This window comes from Ciconia boyciana, chromosome 2, assembly GCF_034638445.1.
Source record: "Ciconia boyciana chromosome 2, ASM3463844v1, whole genome shotgun sequence".
Classification (NCBI taxonomy): domain Eukaryota; kingdom Metazoa; phylum Chordata; class Aves; order Ciconiiformes; family Ciconiidae; genus Ciconia; species Ciconia boyciana.
Window position 1 is genome coordinate 155,577,225 of NC_132935.1, and position 23,502 is coordinate 155,600,726.

General features: G+C 36.9%; 2 protein-coding genes across 4 annotated transcripts in view; one reads left to right on the forward strand and one right to left on the reverse strand.

The window, feature by feature from the left end:
- PITRM1 (pitrilysin metallopeptidase 1) overlaps nucleotides 1-12,061 on the forward strand; it is a 30,222-nt gene extending 18,161 nt beyond the window's left edge. The window contains exons 16-27 of the mRNA XM_072854659.1: nucleotides 1,058-1,190; nucleotides 1,916-2,036; nucleotides 2,845-2,921; nucleotides 3,240-3,405; nucleotides 3,528-3,628; nucleotides 4,639-4,759; nucleotides 5,557-5,628; nucleotides 6,906-7,018; nucleotides 7,566-7,691; nucleotides 8,972-9,117; nucleotides 10,834-10,936; nucleotides 11,585-12,061. Of these exons, the coding sequence (XP_072710760.1) occupies nucleotides 1,058-1,190; nucleotides 1,916-2,036; nucleotides 2,845-2,921; nucleotides 3,240-3,405; nucleotides 3,528-3,628; nucleotides 4,639-4,759; nucleotides 5,557-5,628; nucleotides 6,906-7,018; nucleotides 7,566-7,691; nucleotides 8,972-9,117; nucleotides 10,834-10,936; nucleotides 11,585-11,678 (1,373 nt within the window). The 3' untranslated portion in view covers nucleotides 11,679-12,061. The remainder of the gene's footprint in view (nucleotides 1-1,057; nucleotides 1,191-1,915; nucleotides 2,037-2,844; nucleotides 2,922-3,239; nucleotides 3,406-3,527; nucleotides 3,629-4,638; nucleotides 4,760-5,556; nucleotides 5,629-6,905; nucleotides 7,019-7,565; nucleotides 7,692-8,971; nucleotides 9,118-10,833; nucleotides 10,937-11,584) is intronic.
- A 675-nt stretch (nucleotides 12,062-12,736) lies between these two features.
- Nucleotides 12,737-23,502, reverse strand: part of PFKP (phosphofructokinase, platelet) — a 48,259-nt gene continuing 37,493 nt past the window's right edge. For 2 of the 3 annotated variants that reach the window (XM_072854660.1, XM_072854662.1), the window contains 7 exons: nucleotides 22,163-22,315; nucleotides 18,200-18,364; nucleotides 17,296-17,357; nucleotides 16,161-16,272; nucleotides 14,619-14,718; nucleotides 13,876-13,981; nucleotides 12,737-13,289 (listed from right to left, as the gene is read on the reverse strand). In XM_072854660.1, coding sequence (XP_072710761.1) covers nucleotides 13,136-13,289; nucleotides 13,876-13,981; nucleotides 14,619-14,718; nucleotides 16,161-16,272; nucleotides 17,296-17,357; nucleotides 18,200-18,364; nucleotides 22,163-22,315 — 852 coding nt within the window. In that variant the 3' untranslated portion in view covers nucleotides 12,737-13,135. The remainder of the gene's footprint in view (nucleotides 13,290-13,875; nucleotides 13,982-14,618; nucleotides 14,719-16,160; nucleotides 16,273-17,295; nucleotides 17,358-18,199; nucleotides 18,365-22,162; nucleotides 22,316-23,502) is intronic. The other variant, XM_072854661.1, reaches the window with a different exon arrangement.

Sequence of the window (23,502 nt, forward strand, 5' to 3'; positions counted from 1 at the left end):
ATAGTTACAGTCCTTTTCCTCTAGTCCACCATCTACCATCTCTGTGGTAGACAGTTTGCAGTGGATCTGCAGACACTTCTTGCCATCGCCTCTGAGGGGCAATGTAGGGCTGTTCTCAGGTGGAACCAGCCACCCGCCCTTCCCAGGGGTCTGGCAGTAGCGCTCCTGATGCGAGCTCCCCACTGTCTGCTTACTCACTGCCTGCCCTGCCCTGCAGTCAGAGGAATCTCTAGGTGGCATGCTCCACGGCTCTTGAGCAATCTCCCCATTTTCCAAAAACTCAGCCAGGTTGCAGTCCAAAGGCTTATCCCAGCAGCTTGTGCAGAGAGCCTTCCTTACTGCTTTCCCTTCCCACCTAGTTTTTACAGAATATGATATACAGGAGCCATAGGAGAAAAAAAACAACTTGTCATCCTTCATAACTTCAGTGCAAGTTTCTCCCTGCTTTGCCAGTGGCTACCCCATGGATTGATAGGAAACAAGAAGTTGTAGATCTCAGTTTTGAATTTTGTTACAGTTCTGTCAAAATCTTGCAGGTAATACTGCTCTGTAGTATATTTCTAACAGACGCTTTCCTGCAAAAATTGCCAGCAAGTGTCAAGTACTGTATAATTTTGATAATAAAATGACCTGGTTTTATGAAAATTCTAATGCCCTAGCTTAGAAGAGAATGTACAGTGTGGGAACCTACTTTCCTCAGCTTTTGGGGTGATGAAGGCAAAAAATAAGGGAGAAAAACTTCTTAAGTTGTTCAGAAACAAATTACAATCCCTTTATTTGAATGTTACCTCTAAAATGTGGCCTCTGTCAACAGAATTCTCTCATCAAATTGTCGAGGTATCCATTACCTTACCAGAGACAGAAACAATAAAACCCCTTCAGTCCAGCATTCAGTGCAATGTGCAAACTTTTTTAAACTTTAAACAAGAAGTGGCTCTGAAGTGCCAACAGAAGATAACTCTTAATATGAAGTTCTTGTAAGAAATTGTTCTGCTTTTATGTGTTTATAGTAGGAAGCTGTTGGTTGTTCTTTGCTTTTGTTTTTTTCTATCCCTAGCTGATGAAATTCCTGTCCAGTACTGTGCTCAGCCAACCAATGGGGTGGTTTATTTCAGAGCTGTTTCCAGCTTGAACACTCTTCCCGAGGAGCTCAAACCATATGTGCCGCTCTTCTGCAATGTCATTACAAAGTGAGAGGTTTACTTTCTTAGAAGCTAAAGCAATAAGATGTAATACAGCTTACTCAAATAATATTGCTTTTAATAACTTCAGCAACTGTTCCTATTACAGAAGGGAAATGCTGATAAGTTGGTGCCCTGCAGAAACAGTGGTCTTCCCTCTTCCCCACGGAGTTGCCAACTCCTTTCCCTTTCTCCATTTCTCCGTGCAGTCTCTGCATTGCCTTGTTCCCCAGCATCAACACAAGCATTCCCTGAACAGACTGGAAAACTGATATAAATGAAAAATAGCCTAGCAGAAATCAAAGTTTTCACTTGGATAGATTTTTGGTCTAATTTCACCATGTGGTCACAGGAACTCTGACCCCGTCATAGGGGAAAAAGTGGCACAGGGCAGAGCAAGTTACTTGGGCTGGGAGGAATCTATTCTTTTTATTGGTGATAACAGCTTATGTGGTGTTACTACTGTAGTGCCATATGGATGTTGGTAGCAAGCCTGTACATAAAGCACACTTGTTAATTCAAAACGGTGTATTAAAAGGATGCTTTAATTGAAAAGCTTGGTGTATTATTTTTTTCTTTAGTAAGGTGTGAAGTATTATGTTTGCTTGATAACTCCCCAAACTGTTTAGTTGCTAAATTAGTATTGGCCTAAACAGTCTCCTTTGCAAATGGCATATGGATCCTGGTTTTGGCGTACACTGAAAATGGAAATAAATCTCTCTTGTTTTTCGCAGGATGGGATGTGGAGCCCTTGATTACAGGGAACAAGCCCAGAAAATAGAGTTAAAAACAGGTGGGATGTCTGTCAGCCCACATATCATCCCAGATGATTCACACCTGGATGTGTATGAACAGGTAAATTAATCATAAACTTCAAGATGTTACACTTGCAATAACAGCTCTGTAGTTAAGGGTCAGTCAGGGCTTCCAGGTAGAGGGTCAGCTAATGTGGATTGAAAACTTAGTGTATAAAAGGACTCGTGCCTTTTCGTGTAAGATATAAATTTGACAATTACAGTAACTTAGTATTTTGTTTTAAGGGGAGTGCTTGATGTGGCTTTCCATTTTAAGGCAGTGCTTCACTAGCATCTATCACTGTATTTTTGAGTGCTGCAATCAATTTTGGAAGCAGAGGATAGAGGACAGAATGGTGTAACGTTGTGCATAGAGATTGCTGTTAACATGCGTGTGTCACTGTTAATGTGGTTCATAAACACGGAATGTTTGCAAGATCATTAGATCTTAGTATTGGGCATAACAGTCCTAGCAATATCCTCTTAAGATTTTTTTCAGACTTGCTGGAGTCTACTGCTGTGGTTTGCTCCCTATGGATCCTGGAGTTGAATTAGGGAGACTCCTTTGCAGAAAAGTCCATTGCCAGAATAGTTTTATTTGTACTTTATGTGAAAAATAAGAAATCCTGTTTCTGAATTGCTAAACACTGTTGAGAAGGAGGAATTGACAGGCTTGCTTTGTGTGAAGAACAATCACATTTCATGTCTGCTCTGATTTTAGTAGCACAGCCTTCATGAAAGTGATGTGTAGCATTAGGTTGGCATCATTGCATCACTTTCATAAAAAGTTATTGTGCATTTCTCAGGCCATTCCTTTGTTGTCTTGTGTGAAGGGTTTTTTTGTGTTTTGTTTTTCTTTTTTCCTTCAGGGTGTGCTCTTTTCATCTCTATGCTTGGATAGAAATCTGCCAGACATGATGCATTTATGGAGTGAAATATTTAACAAGTACAGTACACTGGGTTTGCTTTGTTCGTTTGTATTTTTTGCATGTGTTTTGGGGTTCTCTTTTTCCCTCTTCCTCCAACCATTCTCTTCTTCTTAGAGATCCTACTTCAGGACTTCTTTTTGTAACTGTATCTTTGAATGGCTCCGAGTTTCTAAACCTAAGTATTCCATCATTTGCATGACTATATAGTGGATTAATGAGGAGCCAACAGTCTAAGAGCTCTTTGTTGAACTTGGGATGATGAGTGATTCAGTATTATAAATTCCATTGGTGTGCTTTTGCATGAGACCTAGAGACCTGCTTCTACCCTTTTTCAGCCCCCGGTTTGAGGAGGAAGAACATTTCAGAGTGCTGGTTAAGAAGACTGCCCAGGAGCTGTCAAATGGAATTCCAGATTGTGGGCATTTATATGCCTCTATTAGAGCCAGCAAAAACCTTACGCCTTCTGGAGAACTGCAAGAAATGTTCAGTGGGATGGATCAGGTAAAAAGTTAATGGCATCCTTCAGCAAGGCCCAAATCCTCAACTTTTATTACGGTGCTCATTTTTGCTAATTCTTTCTGTTGGCTTAATCTGTCGTCTTTCTGCCTTGCCTTCCCACACAGGTGAAGTTGATGAAGAGAATAGCAGAAATGTCCGATATTAAACCAATACTACGCAAACTACCACGTATTAAGAAGTATTTATTAAATAGTGACAACATCAGGTGAGTTCCAGCTAAAAAGAAAAGGGGCATTTTGGTTAGAGAGGCCGTGGCCTGTGAATGGACATTTCTCAGTGCACTTCACGGAGTACTGAGGTTTTGTGAAATGGGAGGTCTGTGGAAAAACTACAAAAATGTTATTAGTTTAAATTCTCCTTGCTTACAAAGTGGTAGCTATGGCTTATTTTGTTAATTTTTTAATAGGTATGAGAAACTTACGGCAAATTTCATTGTACTGTAACCAGTACATTGTACCATTGTACCAAAACAGTACCATTGTACTGTTGTACCAAAAGTGTGTAAATGGCCTGTGGGATTTTACAGAAATACTGAAAATTCTGCCCTTTTTTTTTTTTTTTCTTAAAGGTGCCCAGGAGACAAATACTGTTATATTGTATTGTAACAGTAGAATGCAGTTTGTTTTGGATTTTTTTGTCCTAAAAGGAAAATAGCGACATTCTGAAATCTGCTTTATGCAAATATTGGAAAAAGTAAAAGGGCACTTTAAGGTGTTTGGTGTCAGACACATTAATTCTAAAAATAAGTCCATTTGAAGTGACATAAGTTGCAAAGTTTTGTTTTGCAAAGCATAAAATGATGAATAAAATTATGGAAATATCTATACTGTTCAAAACCCTGGTATGTCTGCCTGTAAAGAGAGAATACAGAGGACATTAATTTCTTTGTGAGACATTTATATTTTGCAAAACTGATGTAGTCCTGTCCTGTGCACAGAAGTGGTTTGACAGCTACTGCTAAAGTTTAGGTCTGAAGGTGTTTTGGCGCAATCAAAAGAAAAGCAATTGGACTATGACTTTTTGGTTTTTTTGGCATATAAAATGCTGGATTATGAGTATGTTGCTTTTTTCTGTGATAATGATTATCAGTGACCGCAGATGTAACATTCTGATGACTTAGTAGAAAATGTTTAGGAAGACAAAGTGGTGCAAATCATAAAGGACTGTCTAAAAACACAAAAACATATTTAAAAACTTGATACGTGTTTTTAACAGATGTTCAGTGAATGCAACACCTCAACAGATATCAGAAGCATCTAAAGAAGTAGAGAAATTTATAAAGGGCATAGCTAGAAGTAAAAAAGAGAGAAAACCTGTTCGTCCCCATGTGATTGAGGTAAGAAATTACTTCATTTGTGACTAGGGCATCAAACACAGTTGGATTTGATCTTGTATAAAGACCACTGTGCAATCGGGAGAAGATCGTTTTAACTCAGATACCATGTCCATACAAAGATGTCTGAAGAAATATGCAAGAGTCAGCTCTGTGATAAGCTGCGATGTGTTTTGCCACAGAGGCTGTCTTCACCTCAATAAAGTAGACAATAGTAATCCTGTGGATTGGGTGTCAAGCCTTACCCTGAGGTTACTGCTTTTGTGTGGGATGTGGAAAAAGAAATTATTCCTTTCTCTGTCACATAAAACTGTAACTTCTTTGTTAGCTGAGCTTGAAATGTTGGCCAAAAGCAAATAGGACATGACGTGCAGTTCCTCAGTTGCGTAGGAATTTGTTTCGTTATCTGGATATTCAGGGCATTTAGTACAAAATGTTCTTGGCTCAATAGAGTTGACAAAGGATCTGCTCTGTCAATGTGCAGATCTGTCTTAATTTCTGACGAGACTGGAATAAGCTTCCAGTTCCCTACCCATGAGAGAAATGATAGTCAAACTTTCTGGGCCTCACTTAATCTCTGTCTTGGTGTCGTTCAGTGCCAAATTACTCTTGAAAGGAAATTTATTTGGCATTTGCTTAAAAGTTCAAATATGAAGAAGTATCGAGTAGCTTGCTTCTGTTTGTGAAGACATGGTCTGATGGTGGTTTTAAAGAGGTTTGAAGGGCAGGGGTTGCATTTGTAATATTATTAGTCTAAATTGTTGAATCATCTTTTAATATGAGGGCTGGGTCTCTTGTAGAAATCTTCAGAAGTCAAACCTGTGGGAAGCAAAATGCTTACTGGTTTACAGATCACAAGGAAACTGGTTAATGTAAGTACATTATTGGTTGGGGATATTGGTATCAGAGGGCTGTTACTGATACTAATGGTCCACACATAATATGCTCTTCAGTTCCACCCTCTGACTGGATTGTTTCTTTAAACTAGCCATCAGACTTCTTCATCTTTCTATGTAATCCTTTTTGGTTCTGACATGAAGGTCATTTAGCTAACTTCACACCCATGTGTGCAGGCAAATACCTGCTTGTGCTGTGTCTTGTAAGCGATGCTTATTTTACTTTTATCCTGTTTTCAGAACCAGACTTGTGTGGTGTCACTCCCAGTTAGCCCCTTCCTTTCCTTCCTCTCCTCCCTAAATGATTTTGAATGTGAATGACACCTGAGAGAAGAGTATGCGTGACAATTAAGTAAAAATGAAAATCTGTATTTGGCTACAGGAGAGAAAAATAGCTTAGCATACCCTGAGCTCTCCTTTGAGAAGAAGGCAGGGAGAGCTCAGCCCATGGTTTTGTGTGCTGACCAGTCATGTATACGCTGCTGTGCTTGGCCCAGCCAGCCAGCCAGAGATGTGTGAGGGGGTGGGAAGCAGGTCTCTGAAGTTAAGAAAGGCTTGGGAGTATTGAAATGGGGTCATAAAAGCTACTGGAGGTGCGTAAGGCTCTGATCGTGCTTAAGTAAGCACACAAGGAGGTGCATGTGTGAAAGAGGCAAAGAAGCGAGTACTGCGGAGGCCTGGAGACACGAAGAGGACTGCAAGTTTTGAAGTGGGGGTGTAGGGAAGAATCAAGTTTATTGCAGGGGATATTTGAGCAGAAATTCATATAGCTGCTGCTGTTCAAAAATAGTTTGCTTTTTTTTGGTGGGTTTCAGTTTTTGAATCTGGTTTCAATATCTAAAATTGAGTAGATGGACTGAAATATGATGTGGTGACCATGCACTTACGTGGACGTAGAAGTGGAGAGTTATGAACACTTGGTTCAGTCAAAGTAAAGACACAGCAGGGGAAGCATGCCAATCAAAACTCTTTGGTAATAGTACAAGGCCTGCACAATTGAGAAGCCAGTGTGCAAGGATGGGTAGCTGATGTACAGTGTCCATGTACTTTAGTTTCCCAAGGCAATTCTGTATACTGCGTTGCTGATGTGGGCACAAGCGAAATGTCAGTGATTGCTGTGTAAGTCAAGTGGCAGCTTGAGCATTTGTGTGTCTGTATGTTTGGCAGAATTTCATAGCTCTCAAAAAAGCCAGAGTTCTCAAATGGATAAATTGTCTCATCTATGCTGTGACAATAATGTGTTTTTCTCTTAGGATCCTACTTTTAAACCATGCCAGATGAAGACCCATTTTGTACTTCCCTTCCCAGTGAACTATATTGGGGAATGCATTCGAACAGTTCCCTACACAGCTGCAGACTATGCAAGGTGGGAAACAGAGTCAGCAGGGAGCTTCTGTATATGTTGCATAGCACAAAACAAAATGGAGAGCGTTAGGCTGACCACAGAAAATGGAGTGTCGATAGAAAATGCTTTGCAGTGCATTTGTCACAAATTCTTTATGGAGCAACCTTTGCATGGCTAGGTCCAGAAATGCCCTGTTTTACTAAATGCTGAGAATAAGTAACGAGGGGCTGCTATCCCCTAACTTCTGAATAAACAGCCCTGCCTAATTGGATGTGTCTGAGTTGACAATCCTATTGCATGTAGCAAAGTTTAGGAGGCTGCCCTTGTATTTCATTAAAGTGAAATAAATGGCAGTAATCAAGGAATGGTCCAAAGCAGTGCCACTCTTACAATGTTGTCACATTATTCAGCTATTATTAAATATTGAGCATTATTATTGTTACTGTTGTAGCTTACAAGAAGTAATGCATTGCAATTGAGGATCTTTGTGAACTTTAGAGGAAGTTGTGAATATTACTGTTGTCCAATTCATTTAACATCTTTGCTGTTGGTATTTCTCTCATTACAGCCTTCGAATTCTTGCACGGTTGATGACAGCTAAATTCCTACATAGAGAAATCAGAGAGAAAGGAGGGGCTTATGGTGGAGGTGCTAAACTTAGTCACAATGGCATATTCACTTTCTACTCCTACAGGTAACAGTAGGTTCATTCTTTCCTGTTCATGTCTGAGGGGACCGCTGACTGCACTTACATGTATCTTTTTTTGACTTAGTTGTAGCTCTCTTTCAAGATCAAGTGAAATAAAAAGAATGTTGAATCACGAGAAAGTGATTCTGTGCTGATGATGTTCAGATTAATTGCTTAAGGTATATCAGTTTAGTTGATAAGCCCCTCCTTGCTTTCTCTGGTTTCTGTCCTTGGGAAAGCCTAACTTATCTCTGCTGATAGCAGCCATTGTTTTGTCTCTGTATTCAGATGTTTACTGTCTCGGTACCAGATTTATGTAAAACTGGCTTTCACTTGTTTCTTCCTGGGTTGAGGAGGCCCTAAAAAAGGGAATTCAAGACTATTCTAAATTTGAGACCAGGAAGTAGAATGATGTTGTTCCCTAAGGTCCTGAGTTTGAAAATATGCCGCTTCCTTTGGTGACTGGCTGGAATCATCGGAGATTCAGCAGAAAGCATTGCTGGTGATGAGCTAGAATTGCCTTTTTTTTGTCTTCTCTTTTTCTCTTTTTTTGCTGGTCCAGAACAGTTACCTGGCATTGGTCTTACCAAAGCACTTCCAGATGAAATTTGAACTGGAGATATTAAAGACTAGTTATAATCCCCACTAAAAATGTCATGTGGCTAGAGTCCTGGCTTAAATTGTTTCCCTAGACCAAAGACAGCCTAGCACAGTACTTGGTTGGGATTTGAGCTAAAATTTGAGCAGCCTTGCCTCTCTGTGAAGCTTCAACATGGTAGGACTTGTCTGGTTAGTATTTCAGTAGTTGTTAACCTGTTGCACCTGTTTTACAGAGAGCAGGAACAGGTGTAGCAGGAAACACAACTTAGAGAAGATACGGTGTATCATAAATATTACTGTTGTTGATATTAATGGCAGTTATGCTTACTAAGCTGTTGCAGCAAATTGATAGCGCATTGTAAACAGTGGTGGCTTACCATCTTTTTAAATACCAGTTCTTTACACACTGCCTTGGAACTACTTTAGGCAACGGAACTTGCTACATTTGTGTATCTAAAATTCAAAATATGCCTGGTTTATAACACTTCTTCTGGGAAAAAAAAAAAACAAAAACCAAAACCTCTTTTTGTAAACAAAAAGGAAGTTTATCATTTGGTTTAATCCCCATGTATGTATGTTTGTGTGATGCATATTAAACTACGAATGAAACGAGAACAAAGCAATTATAGTATTTCATCTGGTAAGACTAAAGTAATTAATTTTACTTTTTTTTTTTCTCTTCTAAGAGACCCAAATTCATTAGCCACCTTGAAAACATTTGAAAAAGCAGTTGAATGGGCCAAATCTGGAGAATTCACACAACAAGATATCGATGAAGCTAAGCTAGCAGTATTTGCTGCTGTAGATGCACCAATAGCTCCTTCAGATAAAGGTATATTCTCGCCAGCCTCCCAGCGCTGCCAATGTTTGGTTTTATTTATTTAAGTTTAAAGGCAAGAAAATAGTTTGCTAAACTGTATTATATGATAAAATTTGTACTTGGCAGATGTAAGACAATTGCATTTTCAATGAAGCAGTCAATTCCTGTTGCTCCCTTTCAGAAATACTACATGCATTCAGTCTCTCTACTGCAGTTTTTGTATTCATACTGCTCCTTGGTGTCAGGTGAATACAGCTAGGAGATGGAGGTAGATTAAAGAAACAATTTTAGGCTTGGGAAGGGCGTTAAATGCAAGCAAATAAAAAGAAATACTGGTCTTCTGATTCAAAAAAAAGTTGAAGGATTATTTTCCTGACAGAAATTTGCATATTGACTATGAATGTCACTAACCTTTTGTGCATTCTTTTTTTGAAGAAGTTAAAGCATAACAGTCTGTCTGCTGCGGTGGAGGGTGTTATCTTCTTTACATATCTGCATACTTATGATGGCTTGGTAGTATCTTCACATCTTTTCTGTTTGCTCACACGTTGCTTTGCTTTCCTCGCTTTTCCCTCCCTCCCCCATTCTCAGCTTAATTTCAATCCAGAACTTGCTAAGTTAGAATACATTCCTTTCCTATACATAAAGGAATTATAAGGTTAAAATTAACATTATTTTAATATGTACTTGTATTAACAAAACTTATTAAACAAGAAAACTTAAAATGAAGCTGACTTTCAGCTGATGGAACTTGGTTCTGGTCTGGGCAATTGAAAAAAGAAGTAATGAATTTTAGGTGCGTATGAGTGAAATGCATGCATGTTGAACGTTGGTATTTGTGAGAGTAATGATTTACATTCTTTGATATTTGAACATGCATCTTAATGGGGTTATAGCAAATTTAGTGAAAGACTGAATAGAAGAACATTGTTCAATGGGCCTGGAAGCTGTTGCAGAGAGAAATACCTATCCCTTCATACTACCTTGATATTGATCATTGGGCCCTGCATAAGGACTTGAACTACCTTATCGAACTTTGAAGTCAGCCCTGCTTTGGGCCGGAGGTTGGACTAGGTGACAGATGTCCTCCCAAGCCACTTTTTTTTCCCCACTCAGATTACTTGCATGACAAAAAGCTTTTCTATGATTATTTTGGAGTTCTCTGGTTGTTTATGGACCTATAACATTAATTTTAATATTAACATTAAAATACTGTAGGCAAGCTTTTGTATGCAGGTTTCTGTGTGTAGTACAAAAAGGTGATCAGACCTTTGTCTTGCATGTATACTACAACCGATTGCAAATGTTAAGAGTTTGTTGTTATAAACCACAATAAAAACAGAAGCTTCATAAAATGCAGTTTGGCTAAAACGTTGTTAGAAGGTACTGAGACTCTTTAGAATGAATCATGTTAGGGTGTTTTAGGTTTTCTGGACCACCATTACGTTTAGATTTTTGACAAACTAAATCTGTTGCCAGAATAGAATATGAATCTTTTTTCCTAAATAGGAAATTCTTACTACCTCAGAAAATTAATGTACCCAGTTCTAACCTTTGATATTTGATTTACAGTTAGATATTGTCTCAGAACAGTGGCCTAATGCTAGTCTCTATTCTTCCCTTCCAGCACATGTACCTGTCCTAGTTTGCACTCGTTCATGCACTTAGTTGTAACTGAGATGCCAGGACACCAGTGCAGTGTGTGGTTTTGTTTTCTTTTTTTCCTAGGAATGGATCATTTCTTATATGGGATTTCAGATGAAATGAAGCAGTCACACAGAGAACAACTTTTTGCTGTCAACAGTGATAACCTGGTTGATGTATCAAACAAGTAAGTCTGTGCTCAACTTAGGAAAATGTTTACCTGGAAAATAGAACAAAAACCTAATTCAAAGAAGAAAACTTTGTGAAGGTTGTTGTAGTGAAGTTCTTGGATTTCTACCCTTGGCCTTTTATATTTCACTATTAAATACTTTATTAACTTTATTATTTATTCACATATTAAATACTTTCACTATTTGCTTTTGTAACCCAGAGAGCGAGATGTTAATTATATCCTGCTTATTGCATTTTAGCAGAGGTAACTTCCTCCTATGTTCTGAGTTTGTGGGAGATTGTTTTACTTTTGAAGGGTCCAGAAACTGGCTGGAGAAGGAGTACACTCAGACATCCAGCTCCTGGCTGTATGAGCTGGTTCTTCTAGATTTGTAACATTTTGTGCTTCTTTAGACTGAAGAATTCCACTACTGAAGACGACAAGTTTAAAGAGATAGGCTAGTTAGGGCCGTGCCTTAGGAGACTGTTGTATTGTGATGACTGGGGAAAAAACACTATAAATCCAAAAGATGCTGTAAAAGCAAACAATAGGTACATAGCAAACTGCACTTTTTCCTGAGATGGGAATATTTTTAACTTCTATAGCAGAGTTATGGATAACTGAGTGCAGCAGCTTCTCATTTGTTTGTTTGTTTTCTTCCAGGTACCTTGCAGTTGGGAAGAGCACTCGTGGTCAAGCTGTACTTGGCCCAGAAAATGCAGATATCGCCAAAGATCCCTCATGGGTCAAACGATGAATTGCTGCTGAACATCCAAGCTAATACAAAACAAGCCAATCTGTGTGACTATATAATTAGTTTTTTTCAGTAACTTTTAACTGTGCTATGGTCCAGCTTAAATGTTCGTTGCTGCTTTTAACAGTGTCCAACAAACCAGTTAAAAGCTGTCCTTCTTGAAATAACTATGTGAAAAATTTTCTAACCATACAGTATTTGAGAGCAAGAATGATTTGCTCTGTTACGGCAAAGACAGACCTTAATATTTTACCGAAGACTCACTCCTCCAATTGCATATGAATACTACATAAATTAAATATTTTTGTATATGTAAAACTCTAGAGTTTTAAATGGTGTTTGTTTGAAATCATGTCTGCTGTTGGATATATAAAAAACTATGTCTCTCACAGATTTCATTCTTTGGTGTGATAATTCCAGCTTCCTTTGCAGAAGCCACCTACAGGTAGAGGAGCTTTGTGATGGGACATTCCACCTCTGATCAAGCCAAGGTTGTAGTGAATTGCAGTGTAGTGGGCAAATCACTAATGAATCAGTGTACAGTGTATTAAATTGAACTTACCTTACCAATTTGGGTAACATTCAGTCATATTTTGATACGACACAGTCTAGTATTTAACTTTTTGTCAAGGTCTAGTTATACCTTAAGCTGGCATAAGGAAACATAAAAATGTTGTGTTTGTCAGCCTAATTTCAAAAATCAATTTTACCCTTTTTCATCGTTATGGGGTTTTTTTAATAGTCTTAAAAAAGCTGAAAGGAAACATGAAGTAAGGACCAGATTACACCCTTCTGAATCTCAAGTTGTTAAAGCTTTTTTTTTTTCTTCCCCCCTGAAAAATGGTTTTATCATCCCTCTACAAGGAGAAAGGATTCCAGGTTCTAGCCTAATCCTGAAGAAGCAATGAAAAGGAGCTTGCCCTGCTGTGAATACTTCCTGCATGGTTAGGGAAGAAAAAGGGCAGTTGCTTTTTTCCTTCCCTGGAGTGTATAGAGAATCCTTCGAGGCATTGATCCCCCAATTGTTTAAAAGCAGGTGAATACTATTTCTGACAAGTCAGTCATGATGTTTGCAACAGTACTTTATTTCACTTCAGATACATTAAGCACATCCTGTAACTCAACACAAAGCTAGCCATCTACACTTATTTTTTTGGGGTGTAAGTACTCTGAAACAAAGTGCAATGATGAGTAACAGATGAGTAACTTACAGAGTGCATAGAGTGGTGTTGCACTTACTGTTAAAGGGTAGTATCAGTAAATGGTGCTTATCCATTAGATGCTAGGGTTTGTTTCAAATGCAACACAAATACAGGACAAAATCTGTGTGACATCTGAATGTCTTGTTTCACATAAAGTGCTGGTACAATAATTTAAATGTTACAAAACAAAGCTGTAACGATTCTAAAGCATTGTTACTCACAATGTGCATCTATGACAATAACCTAAAAGTGATGTCTTTAGATGGCTCCGGTTTCTGCTTCCTTTGGGCTGTGCATAGCAACGTGCTCCAGCTGGCCTGAATCTGAGACATCGTAACTAGTCTTGTACTTGGCCAGGATTTTCATCAGTGGTCGCAGCTTCAGCCACCATTGCTCCTTGGGAATCCTGTGTCTATGTAGGAGGTATGGGGAAAGATAAGGTCATTTACTTGGTAGCTAAGACATTTGTCTTATCTAAACACATTTTGTAGGTCATTTGACAACACAAACAGTAACGGCATTCCTTACAAATAGGATCAGATATTGAAATTTATGGTGGGATGTAAACGTTGACCCAAAAGGGGAAGAAATAAGGACAGAATACTGAAGGAATGAATAGATTTTACTATAAAGATGTTCTTCAAGGTAAGTATAATACCAAATTGGTTGCAAAAATGCTGCCCCACTAAACTGTACCAGAGGTAAAGCAATGCTAGGCACTGGAGCAAAGACAATTATGAGAATGCTATTTAAAAGGACAGTGGAGTCCCAGAATTCATAAGAAGAGACTTCCAAGTACAAGGAGGATGAAGAGAAAAGTTGATAGAAAAGACAAGTGAACAATCGGAATGAATCTTGGGCTGAATGTAGGCCAAAGACAAAGTGGAATAAAACGGTTGGCAAATACTGTGTGTCTGCACTGTGGAGAAGATATTCGTTTGATGTGGTGAAAGGAAGCCTGTGTTGAGGTGTTTAAAATGTAAGCAGCATATACGTACACAAAGTCTGTTTCATTCTTGAGCTCAGCCACAGGTTGGAAAACAAGGTTCCGTCTACGCATTCCCAGCAAACAAACTGAGTCATCGGTATTGGCAAATACTTTTCCTAAAAAGAATGAAATAATTCAGCATCTTTCTTACTCACACTTGTAAGGGAGCAAATACCCTTTTTCTGTAATTAAATTGAATTAAACTGAATATTTAATGTAATGATAAAATATCAATTAGTACTTTAATAGGGTTAGGAGATCTTCAATTTTTAATTTAGCTTTGGTGATTAGCAAATGAAAATACAGTGTAATTAAGCAACAAACAATAAGACTGAATTTTAACATCAATTTGTAAATTAGATTTTAGTAAATAGTGCTTTACAAAAATTCCCAAAGAAGACATATTACCTTCTTCTGTCTCCCATGTAGCCACCATGAAACAAAAAGGAAGAACAGATGTAACTATATAACCATCAATTCCTTCATGCATGAAAAACTGCAATCACACTAGCATTTTTTAAAGAAAGATAAGGAAACAGCTATCTGAATTCTTGACCTCACTTGAGGGGAAGTCTTCTTACAGTAGGAAGCACAGCAAGGCACTACTGAATAATAAAAACATAATCAAGAGGGAAAGAAGTATGTTGACTAACAAACTAATATACATTCATACATTTGTGTAGTAGCGTAGTCTTATATACTGATAGCTAACCAAAAGACAGTAACAAGAGATAGCACCAAATATTTCTGCACCTTTTCGGTAGGTTTCTTTCAGCTTTTTGGAGATCCACTGCATAGCTTTTGCAGAAATTTTTGTCCCAAAGTTCCTATCAAATGGCGAAGGTGCACCACCCTGTGTGAAAATTTAACTGTGGGTTAGTTTAGTTATTGAACCAGTATTTGTGTCTTTTTGTTTTATCAGTCATCTCTGTTAATGGCCTGCTCTACCTCTTATTTCCATCACCCCCACTTAGAAAAACAAACCAAAAACCCCACCACGCAAATCAAGCTAAAACATTTAAAATTTGTGTTAAGCACTTGTAGAATTCTCATTGAATCAATAATACTTAGGTAAGTGGAGGGCACTGTTTTCCCTTTCTTCCACTTCCCCTTAGCGCTGATCATTAAGCACTGCCCAGCTATCACACTGCCACAGGGCAACCTGGTTTCAGCATAATATGCACCAGGAAACTGTTGAAGGAGAGGTGTCAGAGGCGGCCTAAGAAATGCAAGTGCTGACTCTCTGTAATCTAGGAAGTCTGGGAGGCATAGCTCTATTGCAGCGAGAACGAGGAAGGCCATAATGCCGTGTATGTAATACTAGGATCAAACAACTGCGTTGGGACTTCCTAGACTAGTAATTGTGTTCTTTCTTTTTTTTTTTTTTGGCTGTCTTCATTCCAAGTATTACAGCAGCCTTTATATAGTTCTGGGAACAAAAGTGTTGTTTTGTTTTTTTAAACCCTCTGTCTATATTATATAAAGTCTGACTTTTCTATCCATTTTCAATGCAGCAGATGGGACTGAAATTATATGTGAAGTAGTTCCAAATACTTCCAAACAGATTGTTTGACTAATGCTGGTCCTGACCTTCAAAATAAACTTTGCAAAATTTTATGCAGAAAGTGTCAACCTCGGTGTTGAATAATCTAGAAATATATGAGTAAGGGGAATATACATACAATTTGAAATGACTTAAAAGGAAAGACAGTTGTTTCACTACTAGTACTTGAGAAATTTGGCTCTACATGTAGTTTTTACTCTACTTCAGTCTTGGTGGTTAGTGTAGCCAAATTAGAAATTTACTATTTGCCCACTAACAAGCAGTATAGTGAGATAAAGAGATGCAAGGTACAAGGACCACAAGGAGTAGCTCACTACTGTCTCTTCTACAAGAACAATGCATCTGCACATATTTTCATAATGAAATCTCATCTCTTCCAGGGTTCAGAAGCCAGATACATTACGGATGGGCAGATAAGTGTGTTCTAAGGATGTATTACAATAAGATAGCTGTATTATCTATTAAAAAAAAGTGTAATTGTTTATTAATATAGACAGAAGAGGAATAAAAATGAATATCATTAAGAATCTAATGCGATTTTTTCCTAGATTTTTAAGAAAGAATTGCAATAAAATATAATCCTAACAAAAACTTCTGAGTTACCTATGAACAAAAATCCACACACTTTCTTTTCTTTAATCCCGAGTCAGACTTGCTTGAAATGCTTGAATAGTGTATGCTCTTTGTTCATACAAAGTTAAGCTTGCCTGTAATTTTAAGGTCATTTTTACCTGCTGCATGTGGCCCAATACATTTTTTCGACAGTCAAACACTCCTTTTCCTTCTTCAGAATACAGCTGATAAATGAAGTCAGTTGTGTAGTTCTCATTGCAGTTCTCATTTCTGTAAAAATTAAGGCCAGATACAGTTAACAAATTTATTATTAAGTAGTGGATGTCTTTACAGCTACTGAATGACAAATGTTTTCCCATTTTCTTGATACCAGTAATCGTGGCTTAGATATTTTCATCTAATCAATCACATATGTTCACTTTCATGTAACATGCTCATGATTTTGAAGTCTGCATTACTTTTACTACACTGACATCACTGGCAGGTCACCTGGAATCCCTTGTGGAATACATTAGTGAAAAAAAGAAAATCATTTTAGGTCTGACAAGTTCATTATGCAAAGGAAAAACTGCATTAAAACAAAAAGCCATTGACATCCAATGTCATCATTTTGCCCTTTGTAAAAGCATGGATAATGAATGGTACCTTAGGCTGTTCCTTACCAATATTGTAAACGTAGGATATTTTTTCACCCTAGTCATATAACTAGTAGAACTTGAACAAATATAATGGTATCCTCATACAATTTATTGTGGTATTCATTTTTCAGCCCTTCGCTACTCAGCATACTGAAAATAAATGCTCAAGAGAGAAGCTACAGCCTGATTCATGCTGCCTAAGAAGGTATAATTTTAAAACATGCTAATCAACATATTTTAAATGTTTTGATTTTCGATAGATATTTTATTCTATCTAATCTCCTAAAATCTACGTAGGATTTTTATAGTAAAGGCCATACTATATATGTACACATGTATGCTAGTTTTCACACTATTTCTAGTAAGAAAGAATCTACAATAAAAGACAAAGCCGATGACAAAAGAGGATGAAAATAAGATAAAGTATTAGATTGTAGAGCAAATACATTTACATAGAAAGAAGGAAGTTTTGGACTTGAGCATCCAGACAGCTCCCAGACTTGCCTTCTGGAGCTACAGCTTTAGTAAAAATCTCATGCTAAAGGAATAATAAAGGAATATAGACTTAGAGTGTCTTTGCAAGTGGCCAAACAGCCTACTTGGCTGGAAGTACTCAGCATCACTGATGCCATCTATTAAAACTACTTTTGCTTACCTCAGCACTAGACCACGCTGGATACTGGTTTTCATTTTTTCAGTCAAGTGTTCCACATTAGCCTAAAAACAACAAAAGTATTTTTAACCAGCCATACAGAACTCTAAAACAACTTTAATGAGCCTACATATCCTGAGAACTTCTGTAAAGTATTCCACATCAGATATTATGTGCAAATTCAAATAATCAGCAGGTTTTTCAAGATGCAGGATAATACATTGTGTATGGCTATTCATCTTGGGTTAAAACTAATTTCTTCACCCATGTCACAAATAACTAATTTTAATAGCAACACAAAGTTGTTTTTTTGTATGCTATACTGGTATAGCACCAAGTTAGACAATGTCAATATACATAAAAATACAGAAATTGCCACAAAAGATCGTATCTTGCCCTTACTCCCAGTCCTTGCAAAAGTCCTGTTATGGATACAGTGATGTACTACTGTGCTGGTACTCCCTCCCATATATGATATGAAGAGTACACACCACTGAGAAATGAGTGGGGAGGAACTACAATTCATTTCACACCTCTTTTCCTTTCAGGAAATTTCTATCTGTTTAGCTTTGTATTTGTCCACGACCACAGCCAGCACCAACTACCTCTGAAGTGTAAAAGCCTCATAGTAGACAAGTTCCATATCAAGTTCCTAATGACTAATGACTAATACAATAATTTTGTCAGTTAACTGAATCTGACTGGTATATGTTCCTTTATATAATATGGCATAAGAACTGGCATTATATTAAAGTGCTACTGACAAATGTAGCTTTTAGATACAATCTACACATTTGGTTTTTTTGAAACATGAGCCATCTACTTAAAATATATACATTATGCTATATATGTACAACAATTTTAGGATCTACTTAAAAATGAGGAAAACATTTCTACTGCTATATACCTGGAGCTCTCGAATATCAAACTGTTCTTCAAAGATGTAAGCAGCATCAGCTCCTGCCGCAAGGGCCCCCATATTAGCCAGATAACCACAATAACCACCCATAGTCTCAATGATGAATACACGACGCTTGGTACCACTGGCCGACTGTTTGATGCGATCACACGTCTAGTCAAAGACAAGATATTGTAAGTTTAAATAAAAAAAAGTCTGAATTTTATGTTTTTATATGTCATGCAATTTTATGTCACTTATTGGTAAAAGAGTTTAAAGAATTTATAAAAAATATGTCCTTAAAAATTGCAACACAGCATAACCCATTTAACTATAATAACTACCAAATAAAGTAATTCTTATAAATCACACATTGAACACCACAGTCAAAATAAAATGTTTTGCTACTATCAACTCTTATTTATTTGCTTCCTGCAAATACTAAAACAATAATTAATTTTGGTTTGTGCATGGAATTAAAAGTTGTGATAGTTTTCTACCAGAGACACAAATATATATAAAGGGGCTTTTAAATCAGCACTGGTACAAGTAAGTTTCTCTTCTTTGCTTTAACTCTATTCATTACTGAAGAGATTATTTGTTCTTAGTATTGATTTTAAAATTCACTGCATTCCCAACCATACTTAACAGTTACAGTTTCTTAAAATTAGTCCTGAGCATGTATTGCCCTATTGTTTACTTTCCAATAATGACATCCACATAAACAGAATTCTTTCAAGGACTACTGGAGCTTTTTTTTTTTTTTTAATGTTTTTGGTTTTTCACTAATAGGTACATATTTACTATAAAAAGGCTGCAATCTCCACTTGCATCTTACTCTGACCAGCATGAGAAACGTCCTCTACAAAGAGATCTGTTGCTTACATGCCACCAATTAACACCAATATATATTAGGGCTGCCTAAGAGACTTAGCAAATAACAGAGAAAATCTCCAGTGTGGTATGACCTACAAAACTTAGGAAAACATAGAAACTTAGAAACTAGGTTACTATGCATCTCCAGGTTTTAATAATACTCAAAAAGCTATTTGACAAATTCTCACTTCCTTGAATGAGTTTTTCTACCCTTCAAAATTATTGTAAAGTCATTAGATAATGTATCTTCCTTTCAGAAAGCAAATAATAGAAAGAAAAGTATACTATTTCCTTCTTTGTCTTAAAAATAAATAGGTTACACCAGACTTGGTGATAAGAAGAATTTTGCAAAACTGATGTACCGTCCCTACACCAGTTCTGTTTCGTAAAAACGAGAAATAAAAGTACCTGGGAAGTTCATCATCGTGAAACCTGAATTATAATAACGTTAAAAAATCCCTATGCCTTACTGATTTTCTGAATGAGTAACTGCAGATGCTGTAATATTTGAAGTATTTCTGTTTCACAGATATTTACAACCAGAACCTTCATTCAGCTAACTGAAAATAATACTTCAAGCTGAAATTAAGATTGTGAGCAATATGGTCTTTAAATATATACCTAACAGACCACAGAACAAATAATGAATTGATACATGAGAAAACTTAAAATAAAAGACTAGAACTTCTAACATCATAAGGTTTAATGCACTGAAGAACTAAAAACAGTGTATGCATTTATTTAGGTCCAGCTACCAAAAAATACATGTAATTTAATTTATACATATTTTATTTATATATTTGCATATGTGCATGTTATGTATATACAGACACACAGGCACACATATATACACACATAAGCACAGAATTCACATGAATTTATTCAGAATATGGATTGATATTCTGTTATCCTAAGCAGGAAGTATCCCCATAACAAACTACATCACAAAAGCCTACGTTGAACTTCATCAGTTTTTCCAAATGACACTTTCTTTTACCTGTCTTGGATTTTAGTGTCCTCAAGCACTTTACTTTCCCCTTCCAGATGTGGTTTCATAAGAATTTTTGCACAATACTGGCATCTGGTAAACAGTAACAAATTTCTAAAAATCCCCATTACTTTTAATAGTGCCAGATGTGGCACTGAACCAATTTTAACCGATTTTAAAAAAGCTGCCTGGAACTGGACAGATACTATGTGTTTAGCTTATTATATAAAAAATCTTGGCTTTAGACACTGAAGAAATAAATACACATGTGAAGATTTCCTTCATTTTGAGAGACTTAAAAGATCTGTAAATGCCAAGCTTTCTAAAAAAGTTTTCCAGCTACTGGTAGCAGAATGAAATTTTCTGCCTTTTGAGAAGCTCTAAGTTCTAAGCATGGATGTAAATCATTAGTTGCTTTTGGGATTACTCACTTTAGATTTATTTAGAAGGATTTCTGTTCTTGACTATACAAGACACATAGCAGAAACTTTCTACTATTCTTGCTCTCTCAGAATGACTGTGACAGAAATACCCCAATACAAAAATGGCACAGATCGATTTTAAAGAATCATTAATTCATATACTACTCCATAGGCTAGAAAGGCCAAAGCTCAAATGCCTGATGCAGGTTTCAGAAATTTTAAAATGGAGGCATGGTGAGTCTTTTTAGAGTACTCTTCATAATTCCATTGCTAGTTGAGCTTTCATATGAACTGAGCCAGCTTTGTGAAAAATCTGATATTCAAACACCAAATCAACAGTGTTCTATTTCTAGCATAAACTAAACATTCTAACCATAGTGAAATTCGATACAACCATTTTTATTTTATTTTTTACTGAGAGCATTACTGAAAGCTGTACAAATCGCAATTAAAATCGATAATAAAAACAGTGAAATAAGAGGAAGCAGCAATATATACGATCATTTTTTTCCCATTGTGTTTTCATGTCACTTTTACAGGTGCATCACTGTTAGAAGCGGTATCAGTCATAATTAGCAGACTTAGCCTGACCTTTATAGAAGTAGGTAAGGGGGAACAGCAGCTAATGGAGTGGTAAAAGTACCTGTGTCCTGCCTACGAACGTATTGCTACAATTTACCCTCACTACATCTTAGGTCATCTTCACCTCAGGGATGCTGTATTGCATCTCCCAAAGACCAAGCCATAATATATTCTGACACAGCTCTTTCAATTATCTACTGGAGCTTTTTCACTCTATACGAATAAATAACACTGTATCAGAGCAGGAAAACAAACCTAAATTTCTCAAACCTCTAGATCTCTCTTCTGACTTTCTTGGCCAATTACTTCATAATTAGTTATATGGATTGATAATGAGTGGTTTGATAAAACCCAGAGCTATTCAGAGGTTTACTCATTCATTTGTATTAGACCTCAACTCAGCTCCCTTTGCTGCAGCTACAGCAGACTCAATAGGATTGTAAAGAACTTAAAGATTTCATACAGCAGTTGTACCCGAGGAAAAAAGCTATGGCAGACTAAAACTAGAAAACTAATTGTTCTGACTGAAATAGAAAACTCATTCATAGCAAATTTTGGCCTCACACTGTTTAGTTAGCATCAGTGACAGACTTAACTGCTTATACTATGTATGCATTTATATGCACTTAATATATGTTAAGCCTAATGCAGTCTATGGGATTATTCATGTGTTTAGTGTTAACCATCTACTTAAAATGCTCTACTACACTGAGCTCAGTCATTAGCCCATGCAATAAATGTGGCATTTATTTGTAAAATATGTGCTTTCTTCTTTCACCTAGGTAATGCTGAGGAGCTGCGTAAGAAAAAAAAAAAACCCAAAATCAAAGCAAGAAAAATATTTTATTCTCAGTAAAAACAAATGTCCTAAGCACTAATGCAGCAGTCTTGGATAACAAAACAGATTCCCCAAGAGTTACACATCCAACATAATTGATTTTTATTAGGTTAATCTTTAATCAGTCTTGGAAAACTTCTTAACTATAAAACAAAAAAAACCCACGGTAAATGAATTATTTTAGAAAACTAGACATTTCAAGGTCTTTAGGTATCCTCATCTTACGCATTTTATTGTATTAACTTTTAAAAGATATGCAGTCTTACCTCCACAATAGCATTCAAGGCAGTGTCAGCACCAATGCTAAAGTCTGTGCCTGGCACATTGTTGCTAATAGTAGCAGGCACCACACAGATAGGTACGCAAAACTCCTCAAAGCGGGAACGTGCCTCGTGTAGCTGTAGACAACTTTCATAGGCCTGAAGCAGTGGTACAAATATGAGTGATACATTCCTTGTTTTTGGATTGCTCTGCTAATGACTCCTTGCATGTGATGGTAAATTTGGCTGTCCATTGGCCCAAGTAAATAAAATTGGTGAGATTATTTGGGGAGGATATCCTGTACATACCACAACAGTGCACTGGGGTTGCATTGGCACAATGCTCTTTGAAGAAATGCAGAAGATTAGTGCAAGTTAATATAGAGTGAACGTGAAGTGTGTGCACAGCACAGAGGTCTGAAGCAGTTGGGCAGAAAAAGACAGCTTAAAGGTAGACTGGAAATCAATCCACAAGAAACCACTTAAAGAACAAAGTTTGATACATGTTAAGGAGTTTAGAAAGTTAACTAGTAAAACACCTACAACTTGAAGGAAATGCTTAAAGAAAGCTGCTTTTTAAAAACTATGTTATCCTATAAAGTCAAGACACACATCTATTTCCACCAAGAAAAAGAAAAAAGAAGAAAAGTTTTGCCTATGCTTTCCAAGATTCTATCAACATCACACATCTGCCGCTACGCACATAGGCTGGACATAGGCCCAGAAAAAAACAGGAACATGTGCACATGGATGAGTTAATAAAGTTTGCAAGTATAGTTCAAAGATTCTTTAAAAAGCAGCTGTAGGTCCTTGGGAAGATTCCAAACACTACAAAATAAATCACCATGTGAAAAGTATTAGGTGTTCCTAATAGATGTCAAAATACTACTTACAGGTGAAGATTGTGCAGCTGTTTTAAGTCAGTAAACATATTTTTTTGTTACATTATTCCAATTCTTCCTAATCTAAACTAATCAGCATCTCTCATGATGTGTGACAATTTTTCAAACTGTCTATGTAATGACTCTCCACAAGAAAGCCTGATTACATAGTATGTTATATTTTTCTTAATCTCTTTCTCCCAGAAAGGACTGATGTTCACAAAAGTCTCATCTTTTCAATTTCTCAAATCAGTTCAGAGAAGCAAACTATTGCAGATCAAATTATTAGAAAGCTATCAAGCTATCTCCACAAGTATCTATAGAGTGACTGATTTAAGTAATAACTTAGGAGAAAGTGATGTGAAAAAAATTCAACTGCGAGAGTTCTGCTGTCCAGATTTTTTTCCTAGATAAAGCAGATCCTGTTCAGTGAGAGGACAGGACATATAGCAGTAGGTGCATGAA